This window comes from Eumetopias jubatus, unplaced genomic scaffold (genome assembly GCF_037043125.1).
Source record: "Eumetopias jubatus isolate StellerSeaLion01/CBP00866 unplaced genomic scaffold, mEumJub1_p1.0 scaffold_1, whole genome shotgun sequence".
Taxonomy (NCBI): domain Eukaryota; kingdom Metazoa; phylum Chordata; class Mammalia; order Carnivora; family Otariidae; genus Eumetopias; species Eumetopias jubatus.
In genome coordinates, this window is record NW_028274807.1 from 67,032,822 (window position 1) to 67,047,354 (window position 14,533).

Here is a 14,533-nt window from a genome sequence, read left to right on the forward strand (position 1 = left end):
GCTCTATGAAAATCCAATTCTATGTGGATCATTCCCTCCACCCTGAGAAGACCATCTATTACCCTAGTGCATTGCTCTGCTTGACTAGCGCATGCCAAGAGGAGCCCACACACATACGCACGAAGACAGAATTACATTTGGAGACCAGATACCATCTTTAATTAATAATGCCACAGCCCAACATCCTTTTTGTTGCTGCAGCATGTTGAGTGTGTGTGTGTGTGTGTGTGTGCGCGCGCGTGCGCACCCGCGCACGCACGTGCATGTGTGTGTGTTCCTGAACACATGAAGGGCCCCAGAGACTCCCAAGCAGGTCTCGGCCAACAGCTCTACTGAGCAGCAACTGGAAGACAGTCTCCATAGCGGCACAGAGGGTGGACTCCTGCCTCCCTTTCTCTTGGACCACCTTTCCTGCATTCTGAGGGCAAAGCTGAGGCCTGTGCCAGCCAGACTAAAGGGCTTCTTAGCAAAGATCAATCTTCAGTCCCCAGCCCTCACTGCCTCTGACCAGAGGGATGTCCCTAGGCAAAGTACAGACTGCTAGGCAAAGGTGGACAACCTGGGCCAGCCTTGGTCCCCAGGTCACACTGGGGCAGCACCACAGTGGCCCGGCCCTGGGCGGAGAATCCAGAGCTTCTGGGGCCATTTGCTTAGTTCCTCTCACAGATAATCAGGGTGGATCCCAGGCGCTTCCTGGGGCCAGCCAGAGAGGGACAGCCTCGGCCCGTGAGGGCCACATGAGCATCATTTCCAGCCCAAACCTAAGAGCCTGCTGTCCTGCCATCTCCTCTCCAGTTCCTCACATGCCCAGTAGGTCCACAGCCCAGACACGGCAGGGGAGATGAGCATGGTAGTGGGTTGCAAGGAGGCCATGAGAGACCTGGGCTGAGCTGGAACTCCAGCCACGTGCCAGCCTGAAGCCAGCCCTCTCCCCCATGGTCACCGCCAGCCAGAGCTCTTTGAAGTCGGATGGGACCCCCAAGGGCAAGGCGGCAAGTTCTTGGCCTAGTGCAGAAGGAGAAAACCAAACTGGCTCCAACCGTCCCATTTCCACCTGCTCTGTGCCTTAAGAAGGCAAGGAGCCCAAGTCCCCAGGACAGTGTTATCAGCTGTTGGGGAAGCACCGTTGTCCAGGTGAGGCCTCAGGCCGGAAGCTGTGTTTGTTCAGTGGGCTGGGATAGTAGGTGGTTGTGTATACATTGGTCTGCTGCAGTGGGTAGAAATTGGCTCTGTCATCGGGAATCAGGTTATTCTTGTTCAGGGTCTGTGGAGGAAGGAAGGAACCAGAGAGGAAGGGGTAAGGGAGAGGTGGGGAAAGGGGACGGGCCAGGGCAAGGGGATCAGGAACCAGTCAGTGAACCAACATTCTGACCGCTGACACAGTTCACAGCACCACTGCGCCCTCCCCAGTGCCCAGCCCAGTTGCACCCAGCTCAGGGCCAGAACCACAGCACCCTTCACCCCGCACTCAGCCTCGATATGAAGGCTCCCACCTTGAACTCCATGGGTGTGTACTTCTCGTTCTTGGGGGTGCCCCCACCCTTGTAGTGCAGGTGGTTGGGGGTGGCAGGGTGGACAAGTGTGGATTCCTGGGACTGGCGCCGGCAGTGCTGGCAGGACAGGTACACGGCCAAGGTCAGCAGCCCAGAGCCCAGGAAGCAGGAGACGCCTGTGGCTACCAGGTGGACGAGACTGAACCCTGGGAGAGGCAGAAGCAAGTGGTAAGGAAAGGGCCACCACGAAGAGGAGAGACTCCACTCCTGACCGCCTCCCAGTAGGAGGCTCTGAGACATAAAGGAAAGGGCTTTGAAGCCAGACCCAATGGAAACAGGAAGGCTGGGCAGCCTGCCACCAGGGGCCTCTCTCACAAGACACCTGTGGTTTAGGTCAGAGGAGGGAACCAGACGGTGTGGAGTTGGGTAACTCTTCTTGAATACAGACTCGATGACTGCCTCCTAACTGGGGGGCAGAGATGAAACCTCCCAGACCCCCCCTATACATGGTCCAGGGCAGGCAGGACCTCCGCAAGGTTTGTCTCTCTGGAGCAGGAAGTGGAGAGACTCCAGATTTCAGAGTTGGGCTGGTCTCCTCTTTGGGGAGGAGAGATGGAAAGACAGTGTCATGAGGTGGGGCAAGGTCCTTTTACCTCCACAGCTGGTGGCCTCCTCCATGCTGGAGGCAGGCAGGATCACTGCAGGAAGACAAGCAGAGAAGAGTGTTGGGGTAGGGAGGAGAGAAGGGTCCCTCTGTGGCTACGTATATCTCTAGGAGGGCCCCTGGGTCAGCACTGAGCCATGGGACATGGTCTGGGGGCCTTCATTCCCCCACTCTGTCCCCACTCAGACCTTGTCTCTAAGAGGGGTCAGCCCATTCACTAGAGAAGAAGGGGCAAAAGCCCGAAGTATGTGCACCTCCCACCCTGGTGTTCCATCCTAGACCCACTAAGATTCTTCAGAAGGGGAAGGAAGCTGGGGGCACAGGGTGGGAAGGATTGGTGCGAAGGTGCTGGCTTAAGGACCTACGGGGAATCTCACCGTAAGGGCAGGGGCGGCTCTCGCTGCTGTTACCGGCACAGGCGCTGGGCCCTGGGACCAGCTCTTCACAGTGTCGGCTGCGGCTTTGGGCTCCGTCCTCCGTGCATGCACTCCACTCAGACCACGGTGACCAGCCTTCTGTGGGTTGTGGGCTCGGATGAGGTTAACCGCCCTGGGACCCCCTGAGGGAGTTCAGAGGGACCCAAGGGGCTCCCCAGCCCTGGCCTGATGTTTTTGATACCTGGGCAAGCCTCTGTAGCACACAGTGCCTCCTCTGTGTGCAGACCAAGACAGATGTCCTCGCCTGGGGAGGGCGCAGGGCTGGTGCAGGAACGTGTGCGTTGATAGTGGCCTCCACCACAGGAGGCTGAGCATGGGGACCACGAGGTCCAGCAGGACCAGGCACCCCGCACTGCAAGGGGACAGGGTGTGTGAAAGGGGCTGCAGGTGCAGGCAGGGCCCAAGATACTTCTTCTACCCTATCCCAAGCTAGGCCACGCTGCCCTGGACCACCCTGAGCCCATCCTCTGCACCCCTTCAGCCCACTGTTAGGGACTGCCCCTTCCTCCTGAGGGGTGCAGGGGGAAATGCTGGCTGCAGAGGAGACACCAAAAACCAACTCTACCTCAAATCAAGCCTCTTATCTGGCTAACCCATTAGGGGAGAGAAAATAAGTGACAAGGAAGACAAGGAGAGGCCCTGCTCGGTGGGAGAAGGTGCTCTGTCCATGGTCAGGCCACAGACTTGCTGTAGGGCCCACTGTACAGAGTTGGCAAAAAGAATTGGTCATCTGGGCATGAGGTGTGGCCTAGGGAGTCTCCTTGATGAGGGTTCCCTAAGCGCGGGGTCACCTGGACAAGCCTGGTGGTTACAGTCCTGGTACTCGGCGGCGTCGCCTATACATGGCAGGCCTCCGTGGCGGGGCTCCGGGTTCGTGCACGTTCTCTTGCGGACGCGGAAGCCCAGCTCGCAGTCCCGGGAGCAGGACGACCACGGGCCCCACGCGGCCCAGCCCCCGCTCACCGAGTGCGGGGAGGTGCCCCCGCTGCGCAGGAGATCCTCCACCAGGGCTGGGTGGGGCACGGGTGGGGAGACTGGCCTCAGTGATGAGCACACCCATCGGCCCCACTCCTGCCCCACAGGCCTCCGGCTTCTTCCAAACCACACGATCCACCGCCCCCCCCCCTCCCCTCCCCCGAGCCCTGTCCGACTCCCAGCCTCCCCCAGCCCGGCGCCAGCGCCCGGCGCCTGGGAGGGAGCAGGGCAAGGCGCTGTACCGTCTGTGTCGCAGGTTCCCGAGCCGTCCGCGGGGCAGGTTCTGGTCTCCGTCCTCCTCCGGCCAAACTGCAGACCGTGGGGGTCCGGCAGGGGCGCGCGGCACGTGAAGCGGAAGCGCTGCTCCTGCCGCGCCCCACCCTGAGTCACGTTCACGGGCAGCCACGGCGTCCACGGTGTGTTGCGCCGCACTTCCGGGCAGCCCTCGGGGTTGCACGTCTTGAACTCCTTCGGGATGGGAGCGGGTGCTGTGTGGTGGGCCTGCAGCCCCAGGCCTGGCCCGCGTCCCCGGCCCCCGCCTGCCGTCCCCTGGGGGCAGGTCCTGCGGCCCGCGCGCGCCCTCCTCCGGGCCTCACCACGCTGCAGCCAGGGCAGGAGTTGCCGTTCTCACAGGACCGCCGCCGCGATTGCACGCCGCCCCCACAGTTGCTGCTGCACTTGCTCCAGGAGCCCCACGACGCCCAGAAGATGGGCACCGGGCAAGGCGTGTTTTCGTTACAGAACCTGCGGGGAAGGGTGTGTGGGGGGAGCAGTCATCGCACTAGGGAGCAGGCACCCCCTTCCCTAACAAGAGGACCCTGGGAGTGCAAGCCTGGGAAGGACAAGGGTCCACTGGCTCACTCGGAGAATCCAGGCCACTTTCTAGGAGGCCCGACAAGTCTGGGACCGCAGGGCTAGCTTGTCTCAGAAACCTCTGGCCACACGCTCGCTCACCGCTCCTCGCGGCTCTTGCCCACGCAGATGCGGCCCCCGTGGCGGGGAGCAGGGTTGCTGCAACTTCGCTGCCGCACCTGGAATCCGATCCCACAGGACGTGCTGCACAGGGCCCACGAGGACCACGGAGTCCACGCTCCATTCCTGGTGGGGTCAGAGGGGACAGGGACAGATGATCCTCCGAGTCCTAGCTACTCAGATCTATCTATAGCTAGGCAGCTGGATTTTATATTATTGTCAGTGATAAGGGAAAGGGCAGCTCCCAACCAGGCCGGCTGTTTATTCGTTCCTGTGTTCATTCATTCCTCAAACATGTGTTGAGAGCCTTTTCCCATATATCAGGCTGTGCTCAGGGCTAAGGGTATAGAGGTAGGACCCAGGGCACGGAGATACTTGTGGGGCAAAAGGACACATTCTCTAGAAAAGGCTCTATTTGCCTTTGCAATATGCAACCTGTGTTCATCCTTCTTGGTTGTCCAACCCTTGCACTCAATCCCATTCTCTCTCCCCTGTCCTACAACACCCTAGGCTTTGCTCCAACCTCAGACACCATTCACTGTTGTCTACTTTGACTCCAATTATCAAGTTTTGGTTCTATCCCTTACTGGCTATATGAGCCTGAGCAAGTTACTGAAAATTTCAGTGCCTCATAAAACTCGTCTTTAAAGTAAGGATAATGGGGGCACCTGAGTGGCTCAGTCATTAAACATCTGCCTTCGGCTCAGGTCATGATCCCAGGGTCCTGGGATAGAGCCCCCTCCCTGCTCAGCGGGGAGCCTGCTTCTCCCTCTCCCACTCCCCCTGCTTGTGTTCCCTCTCTCGCTCTCTCTCTCTCTCTGTCAAATAAATAAATAAAATCTTTAAAAAAAAAAGTAAGGATAATGATTGTATTCCTACCCCATGAGGTTGTTTTGACAGTTAAATCAATACACATGTATGGAATTGAGTGATTTTAAGAGAGCCCAAGGTCACACCTCCAGACGATGGCAATCCAGGATTGGCACGAGGTCTGCCTACTTGACCACTGCCCCATGCTGTCCCTCGTGTTTGGAACAGCAAGACTTATTGAGGCTATGGTCTGTGACTCCCGTGCCTGTCCAGCCTACCTGTTTGTATCGAGAGCCCCCACAAGGCAGAGACTTCTCTCTCACTAGAGTGGAGGGCTCATATTTTAGCCACCTCTCCAGTCCCCTGCACAGCTCTGGAGTGGTTTCTGTCCCTTTGCGGGAACACCTGCCTGGGGATGCCCCATTTCCTCTATTTGCGCCCACCCCCCACTTCCAGGCCAAGGCAGCCGCCATTCAAGTCCTGTACCCCCACATACCTGGAACAGTTGGCGATGTGGATGGCTGGCCCCAGGCAGTCTCGGCCCCCACAGCGGGGTCGGGGGGAGTCACAGGCTCGGGCCCGACACAGGCAAGATCCTGAATTGTCCCCATCTAAGTGCTCACATGGTTGCCATGGTGACCACTGGCCGAAGCCCCCATCCTGAGTCACATTTCGTACCTGCAGATACACATCAAACAGGTCACACGAGGCAGGGATAGGGAAGGCACCAGGTCCCAGGGGACATGGGGATACCGATGGAGAGTCACAGCCTGAATCAGGGGGCAAGGTCCCAGGTGGGGCGCATGAAAGGGTTCTCACAGGACACGCTGTTATGTTCTGGGTCCAGAGGCTCATGTTGGAGCTGTCCTCAAGCGTGCTGCAACGTTGCTGCTTCTCGTCCCAGCCACAGTATGGGTCCCGGGCCCCTAGGCACGCCCTGCCAGACAGAAGTCCTGAGACTCAAGCCTGCGGGCCTCCCAGCCTCACTCGCCCCCTCTGGTGCCCTTATCCATCCAGTTGCCCTCCACAGTAATAACTAAGCTCATTGAACACTTCCTGTGTGCCGGGAATCATTTTAAACACTCTACAAGCATGAATTAATTTACTACAACAATGCAGTGCGGAAGGCACTCTCATCATCCTTATGTTATATGGAGGAAACCCAGAGAGCCGAACAAGGACTCAAACCCTTGCCTTCCAGAGCCCACACCCTTAACCTTGCCTTCCCCAAGCCTGGGTGCCCCATGCTCCTCATCTAGGGCCACAGGAGAAGATGTGGTGAACAGAAATCCAAAGAAGTAGCGCCTCTCTGTCAGACATGATGATAATAGAGCCATAAAACATTAGTGATGGATTAGGGACGCTCTGGTCCGGTGGTTCTCCACCCTGGCTGCACATCGGAATCACTAAAGAAGCTTTTTAGAAAATACCGATACTGCCCCCACCCATAAGTCTCTGGGGGGTGGGGAGGTTTTAAAAGCTCCTAGGTGGTTCTAATGGGAGCCAAGTTGAAAATTACTGGGATCTGCAATACAACCTTTTTGTTGTATAAAGGAAGAAACAGCCACAGAGAGCGAAGAGGAATTTCCCCTCACACAGATTACACATGGCAGAGCCGGGGCTAGAGCCTAGGCTTCATTTTTTTTAGGAGCTTAGACTTCTTAACCACGATTCTTCCACCACGCTCCTGCCTCCCAGCTGAGAGTCTGACTTCGCCCACTGAGTGAACATAGGCCCATGCTTCAAAACACAGGGGACACGGAGGCATAGTCCGGGGCCTCTGGGGGCATCCACATGCTTGTGCTGCTCAGGGGCAGGAACCAGAGTCTAGTGCATCAGCATCATGAGAATGAATGCAGGCTGCCAAGAGAGGGGTCAACGTCCCATGTCCCCTCTCCTGGGCCCTCAGGGCTAGTCTATCTGCAGTGACCCAGAGAAGGTAATGGTTCACACTCCAATGAATGCCCCGAATGCCTCCACTTCTCACGTTCTAGGACTCTTCTCTTTCTCCTTCAGACTTATTCATTTTATCCTTCACAGTTTTTCTTTTAAAGATTTTATTTATTTGTCAGAGAGAGAGAGGGAGCGCACAAGCAGAGGGAGAGGCAGGCAGAGGGAGAAGCAGGCTCCCGCTGAGCAAGGAGCCCGATGTGGGACTCGATCCCAGGACCGTGGGATCATGACCTGAGCTGAAGGCAGACACTGAACTGACTGAGCCACCCAGGCGCCCCATCCTTTATAGTTCTTAACAACAACGACAACAACAAGTTAAATCTGGGGGCACCTGGCTGGTTCAGTCAAAAGAGTGTGTGATGTTTGATCTCAGGGTCATGAGTTTGAGCCCCACTTCGGGTGTGGAGATTACTAAAATATAAATAATCAAATAAACAAAACGTTTAAAAACAATTAAATCTCTACTAGTAAGACTTCAAGGAGAAAAAGAGTATGGAAATTATGGAATCAGGATTTGCTGTTCATTGCTGAGTAAATAGAGTATCAGATTCTGGAGCCTGAAAGAAGTTCCCTCTGCCCGGGGGAACCCACTGCCAACCCCAGGGGCTCCCTGGGTCCCTTCTGCCTCCTTTTCCCAACTTCCACCCCTTTTACCAGGCCTGGCTGCTCCACAGCAGTGGGCCTGCAAGAGAGGGTCCAGAGAGAGCACTGGGAGTGGGGGGAAGAAATTGGAGGCCAGAAAGCAGACAAGGCGCAGGTAAAGGAGGTGCTAGGCTGCAAGGAGGTGGGGGAGTCCACACCATGGCGTGACTCTGCAGAGGGATTTTTGATGGGCCAAAGGGGGCAAGGATGTCAAGGGTTAAAGGAATACATGAAAGAGTCAAGGGTTTTCTCCTTTTGTTGTTTCCAGGATAGAATCTTTCTTTCCTCTCGAAGCTTTAAGGAGAGTCTCCTGTCAGGTGAGTTCTTTATTTTCAGTGAGTTCAATGGACCATGTCAGGTTCCAAAGACAAATGAGGTTATATGAGAGAGCTCACAAAGAAGGAGGTGGGGCTTCCCCTTGTTGCCAGAGGAGGCTGAAGAAGATAATGCTGCCCCTTGCTCCGGCAGCCCATGACCTCATTTAAGGGAGGTGATGCCTGGGGCTTCAATGGGCAAGGGCCTTGCTGGACCCCAGCAAGTACCCTCTGGCCCACCCGGGAATCCAGAATGCTCATCTGTTACTCAAGAATCTGTTTCCATTTTATTCACTCAAGTACAATTGTAAATTGTACAATATAAGTGTGTTCATATTTTCATCTGAGATCAATGGTTTGATTTGGGGGTGTTTCACCAGCAGGATGCATCAAACTAGACACCGTGGGACTAGATACAGTACATATGCAAAGTAGTCCCAGCAACATGTAGTTTTGAGATTCTGCTCTCTGGCTGACATTTGGACCAAATTTGCTGCTAGCAAATCCAGCCAATCAGAACTCAATGAAGCCTGCTCCTGAGGGTATTTCCCTCAGCTCTCAGAAGGCAGTATCAAACTCCAGAAGCAGCTGATATGGCACTTTAGAAGCAACATTAATTAAATGAAAGAGAGCCATGACTAGGGCTATACTACTAATAATAGTAATAAATAAAATTCTATTCATCAAAAACAAATGTCTGCCAGTAGAGAAAATGGAGAAGAGCAGAAAATTTGAATCAGTTTGTACAAGATAAAAGCAGAAGATTCTGGAGGAAAGCAATTTTGCCTCACGCTACTTCTTTCATGTAGGGTCCAAGGAGTCCATCAAAATCCTAAAGAACACAGGCAGCAACCTCTTTGACCTCAGCCGCAGCAACTTCTTCCTACAAACATCACCAAAGGCAAGGGAAGCAAGGGCAAAGATGAACTATTGGGACCTCATCAAGATAAAAAGCTTTTGCACAGCAAAAGAAACAGTCAACAAAACCAAAAGACAACCGACAGAATGGGAGAAGATATTTGCAGATGACATATCAGATAAAGGGCTAGTATCCAAAATCTATAAAGAACTTCTTAAACTAAACATCCAAAGAACAAATGATCCAATCAAGAAATGGGCAGAAGACATGAACAGACATTTTTCCAAAGAAGACATCCAAATGGCCAACAGACACATGAAAAAGTGCTCAACATCGCTCGGCATCAGGGAAATCCAAAACCTCAATGAGTTATCACCTCACACCAGTCAGAATGCCTAAAATTAACAAGTCAGGAAACGACAGATGTTGGTGGGGATGCGGAGAAAGGGGAACCCTCCTACACTGTTGGTGGGAATGCAAGCTGGTGCAGCCACTCTGGAAAACAGTGTGGAGGTTCCTCAAAAAGTTGAAAATAGAGCTACCATATGATCCAGCAATTGCACTACTGGGTATTTACCCCAAAGATACAAATGTAGGGATCCGAAGGGGTACATGCACCCCGATGTTTATAGCAGCAATGTCCACAATAGCCAAACTGTGGAAAGAGCCAAGATGTCCATTGACAGATGAATGGATAAAGAAGATGTGGTGTACATATATATATACACACATATATATATATATATATATATATAACGGAATATTATGCAGCCATCAAAAGGAATGAAATCTTGCCATTTGCAACGACATGGATGGAATTGGAGGGTGTTATGCTGAGCGAAATAAGTCAATCAGAGAAAGACATGTATCATATGACCTCATTGATATCAGGAATTCTTAATCTCAGGAAACAAACAGGGTTGCTGGAGTGGTGGGGGGTGGGAGGGATGGGTGGCTGGGTGATAGACACTGCGGAGGGTAGGTGCTATGGTGAGCACTGTGAATTGTGCAAGACTGATGAATCACAGACCTGTACCTCTGAAACAAATAATACATTATATGTTAAAAAAAAAAAAAAGAAGAAGAAGATAGCAGGAGGGGAAGAATGAAGGGGGGGAATCGGAGGGGGAGATGAACCATGAGAGATGATGGACTCTGAGAAACAAACTGAAGGTTCTAGAGGGGAGAGGGGTGGGAGGATGGGTTAGCCTGGTGATGGGTATTAAAGAGGGCACGTATAGGGGCACCTGGGTGGCTCAGTTGGTTAAGCAACTGCCTTCGGCTCAGGTCATGATCCTGGAGTCCCAGGATCGAGTCCCACATTGGGCTCCCTGCTCAGTGAGGAACCTGCTTCTCCCTCTAACCCCCCCCCCTCTCATGTACTCTCTCTCTTTCTCGTTCTCTCAAATAAATAAATCTTAAAAAAAAAAAAAGAGGGCACGTATTGAATGGAGCACTGGGTGTTATACACAAACAATGAATCATGGAACACTACATCAAAAACTAATGATGTAATGTATGGTGATTAACACAACATAATAAAATAAAATAAAAAATAAAAAAATAAAATAAAGCTTATCAGAGGGGAGGTGGGTGGGAAGATGAGTGAAACAGGAGAAGGGGATTAAGAGTATACTTATCATGATGAGCACTGAGTAATGATGTATAGAATTGCTGAATCACACTATATTGTACACCTGAAACTAATATAACACTGTATGTTAACTTACTGGAATTAAAATAAAAATTTTTTTAAAAGACGGAAAAAAATAAATAAAAAAATAACCAGTTCTAGAAAAATTGTTCCCAGTTTTGACTGCAAATTAGAATCTCCTAGTGATCTTTTAAAAAGCTTTAGCAGGGCGCCTGGGTGGCTCAGTTGGTTAAGCGACTGCCTTCGGCTCAGGTCATGATCCTGGAGTCCCGGGATCGAGTCCCACATCGGGCTCCCTGCTCAGCGGGGAGTCTGCTTCTCCCTCTGACCCTCTTCCCTCTCATGCTCTCTTATCTCTCATTCTCTCTCTCTCTCAAATAAATAAATAAAATCTTTAAAAAAAAATAAAAAAAATAAAAAGCTTTAGCAAACAAAATAAAAAACCCACCTATATCTGGGCTTTATGGACCAAAGTAGGCTGGAATCTTTTAAACGCTCCCTAGGTGACTCTAACGAATAGCATGGTTGAGCATTGCTGTCCCAGGCCACGTTGGTCAGGGTTCCCAATCAAAGAGATGAAGTGCCTTGTCTTTCCAATCCGTGACAGAATAGGAAAGGAGGGAAGAAAAACCCAGAGTGGATGCTGGCCCCAGCACCCCCACTCAGGCTCCCTCACCCTCTCACCCAGCTCTCAGTTCCCCCAGACAAGAAAGAGACCAGATTCTCCACAAACACGCCTGCCCTGCCCTCCCCTGGCCCTGGCCGCCTGATGGGGCTTACACGACTTCCCTGGAGCCAATGCTTGAGCTCTCCTCCTGTCCACATTTGCGGCTTTTGGCCAAAGACCACTCCAAAGCTTACAGAGCAGGGAATGTTCTTAAAATTAAAGCTCCAAGGAGAGAATTAAAGCGTGTCTGACTGTAAGAATGGGTAGCAGTTGAGAGTTCCTTTCATAACAGCAGCCATTAGACCAATAATATATCACCATGTCTTTTTTACTGCAGTGTCTCAAGCAGCCATTACAAAAGGGAACAGGTTCATTCCATGAGCTGGGAGGCAGGACAGAGATGGATGGTGGAAGTTGAAAGCGGGCGGATTCCAGCACCCGGTAGCAACAGTAGCGCAATGGGAGCTGTCCAAGGTGGAGCCTGGGAGCAAGTGGCCATCATCTTAAATGATTTCCGGTCAGGGAGAGAGGTTGGGAGGAGACTCTCCGAGCCACCTTCCTGAGTGAACCAGTGTAGACACCCCCACGCCCCCTCCAGTGCAGCGTGAAAGGCATGCTGGAAGGAGGAAGGGAGTGTTCATGCATAAAACACTGCTTTGTAGAGCCAATCAGCAGCTCATTCCCTCTTCCCCACCTCTTGTGAGCCCTGGTCTCTCTCTGGCCAGGCCAGGGTCCTGGTTATGTCCCATGGGGCTGATATTTGCCTGAGCAAAAGGAGGGGACTGGAGACAAGCTCCTGGATTCTGGGCAGTGGAGGGGGGCCTGAAAAGGACTCTGCCAATCCACCCTCATCCTCCTGCCAGCTTTGGAAGGAATGAGGGGAAAAAGCATGAAATGTCGATCCTAGGACACAGTAAAACCCTGTGACAACTCGCCCCCCAATAGCACAAATTCTGATATAGTGTGATAGTTGGCTTCCAGACTCTGGGGTGCACAGATTGGTGGTTACACAGCCTCACTCTGGTCATTTTATTAACTTTGCAATCATGAGACCTCACATTTTCAGATCCACCTAGAGCCTTATAGCAGCATCTCACTGTACATGTCAAGCGCTCTTATCCCAAATTCAGGAATCCAAATAGAGTGAAAGTATCAGACTCCAAACTGACCTCTTTCTACCCTGCTGTTCCACCTGGCCACACGACAAAACCTCCCCTGTCTCTTCTCTGCAGCATCATGTGAGCGGGGCAATGTCCCGGCATCTTCCTTTCTCTGGTTCCACTGCAGACCCCATTACTTCATATCTGGCCCGGAGCCACACTAGCTCACACTGGCCAACCCTCTGCCCCTTGACAACGTCGCTCACTACTGTCTGATTGATCTTTATCAAACACCTATTCACTCCACTCCCCTGCTCAAAGACCACTTCAGTGCCCACAGGCAAAGGTTCAGATCCAATCCTCCCTTGGCATTCCCAGCTGGCCTCGGTCCCATTCCCCTCTCCTCTCCTGCACCAACCTCCTCTCAGGCGAAATGATCAGTGAGCTGAAGGATCAGTCCTGTGTGGAAGGCCACTTTGTGCCTTAGGCTGGGCGTGGGCCCCTGGTGAAGTCTAAAAAGTAATGGGACAGTGGGTTTGCCTTCAAGTATTTACAAGCTCCTAAAGAACAAGACCATGTGAAAAGTTTAAAAACAACATAAGAGGGGTGCCTGGGTGGCTTGGATGGTTGAGCATCTGCCTTCGGCTCAGGTTATGATCCCAGGGTCCTGGAACCAAGCCCCATGTCTGGCTCCTGGCTCAGCGGGGAGCCTGCTTCTCCCTCTGCCTCTCCCCCTTCTCATGCTCTCTCTCTCTCTGTATCTCTCTGTCTCAAATGAATAAATAAAATCTTTAAAAAAACAACAATGCAAGAGTTAAAGAACACAAGATACGGGGGAAATGCCATCAACAGAGAGCCTGTGATTTGTGCCAAGCCATTGCTGCCTGTAGTCCATGTCACAGGTGCTGAGACTGCAGAGAGCCCAGGAGGTTGCAAGGGCCCTGACATGCATTTGTGGAGATAAGAAGGGACTAAGGACACTAGCTACCATGCATGAGCACTTCATGAATAGAATTCCCAATCCTTACAACAGCTCTCCCAGAATGAACTATCATTTGCTCCATCACAATTTCCTCCTATTTTCCCCTGAGGAGAAAGCTCGAAAGGATAAGTGGCTTGCTCAGGATCGTGTAGCTAGCAGATGATGGAGCTGAGGGAGAAGCCCAGGCGCATCCAATTCGGTCACGGGAGCCCCGCGTACAATGCCCCACTGTCTCTCCCCACATGTCCACTACAGGCCCAGGTTTCTCTCTCCAGCCAGACATCCACAGCGCCAAGGGAAATGAGAGTGTTCTGGGCCCATTTCATCTTGTCCCCCTTCTCTCACCTCCACCACCCTGCAAAGTGCTCCGAGCATGGTAGGGCTTAGTACATGTTTGGTGTTTTGCTGCTGGAGCCATGTGTTGGCGCCGAGGGGAACCTGAGTGTCTGCCCACTGCTCTCCCTTTCTTCCTCCCTGGCTGCCACACTGTGACCATCCAGCCTCCTCCCCGGCCCTCCGGCCCTCTGCCCAGCGCCCGGCACACCCCACAGGAGCTGGAGGACGACCCTTGGCAGCAGGGGTACCATTTGTCTCTCAGTTCTCAAGGACAGATGGGCACGGCCAGGAGGCTTCTGTGTTGCAAAGGCCACAGGAGGCAATGTGTCTGTGACTATGCCAGCTAAGGCAGCTTTTGATTATCTCAAAAATGAGGGGCACAGCTCAGAGGAGCTTCACATGGTAGGAATCGGAGATACATTTCCATTTGGCTTTGGAATAGGCTTTTGTGTTCCCCCTGAGATGCCAGTGCCATTATTGCCAAACTCGTGAATCCACTTGAAGCTAAGGTCTCAGCAGCAGTTGGGAAGCAAATGCAACCAACAGCTCCACATGGTTCCTCATCTCCACCGGACCCAAGCCAGGCCTCTCTGCCTCTTCTAAGTCAGGAAGGAAGAAAAGCAAAAATCTGGTGCTGACTCAGAGCATCGTCTCCTAGCTCCCCTCACATCTGGG

At 52.7% G+C, this 14,533-nt stretch overlaps 1 protein-coding gene across 6 annotated transcripts in view; it reads right to left on the reverse strand.

The window, feature by feature from the left end:
* Window positions 1-601: 601 nt before the first annotated feature.
* The window catches only part of SEMA5B (semaphorin 5B), a 40,194-nt gene continuing 26,262 nt past the window's right edge, over window positions 602-14,533 (reverse strand). The window contains exons 11-22 of one of the 6 annotated variants that reach the window (XM_088028502.1): window positions 6,171-6,288; window positions 5,848-6,029; window positions 4,524-4,667; window positions 4,166-4,313; window positions 3,812-4,037; window positions 3,386-3,604; window positions 2,776-2,946; window positions 2,523-2,672; window positions 2,147-2,191; window positions 1,494-1,699; window positions 1,125-1,264; window positions 602-1,005 (exon numbers count right to left, since the gene is read on the reverse strand). In XM_088028502.1, the coding sequence (XP_087884628.1) occupies window positions 762-1,005; window positions 1,125-1,264; window positions 1,494-1,699; window positions 2,147-2,191; window positions 2,523-2,672; window positions 2,776-2,946; window positions 3,386-3,604; window positions 3,812-4,037; window positions 4,166-4,313; window positions 4,524-4,667; window positions 5,848-6,029; window positions 6,171-6,288 (1,993 nt within the window). In that variant the 3' untranslated portion in view covers window positions 602-761. Of the gene's footprint in view, window positions 1,265-1,493; window positions 1,700-2,146; window positions 2,192-2,522; window positions 2,673-2,775; window positions 2,947-3,385; window positions 3,605-3,811; window positions 4,038-4,165; window positions 4,314-4,523; window positions 4,668-5,847; window positions 6,030-6,170; window positions 6,289-14,533 lie in introns of all 6 variants that reach the window. The other 5 variants (XM_088028554.1, XM_088028569.1, XM_088028535.1 and 2 more) reach the window with 5 other exon arrangements.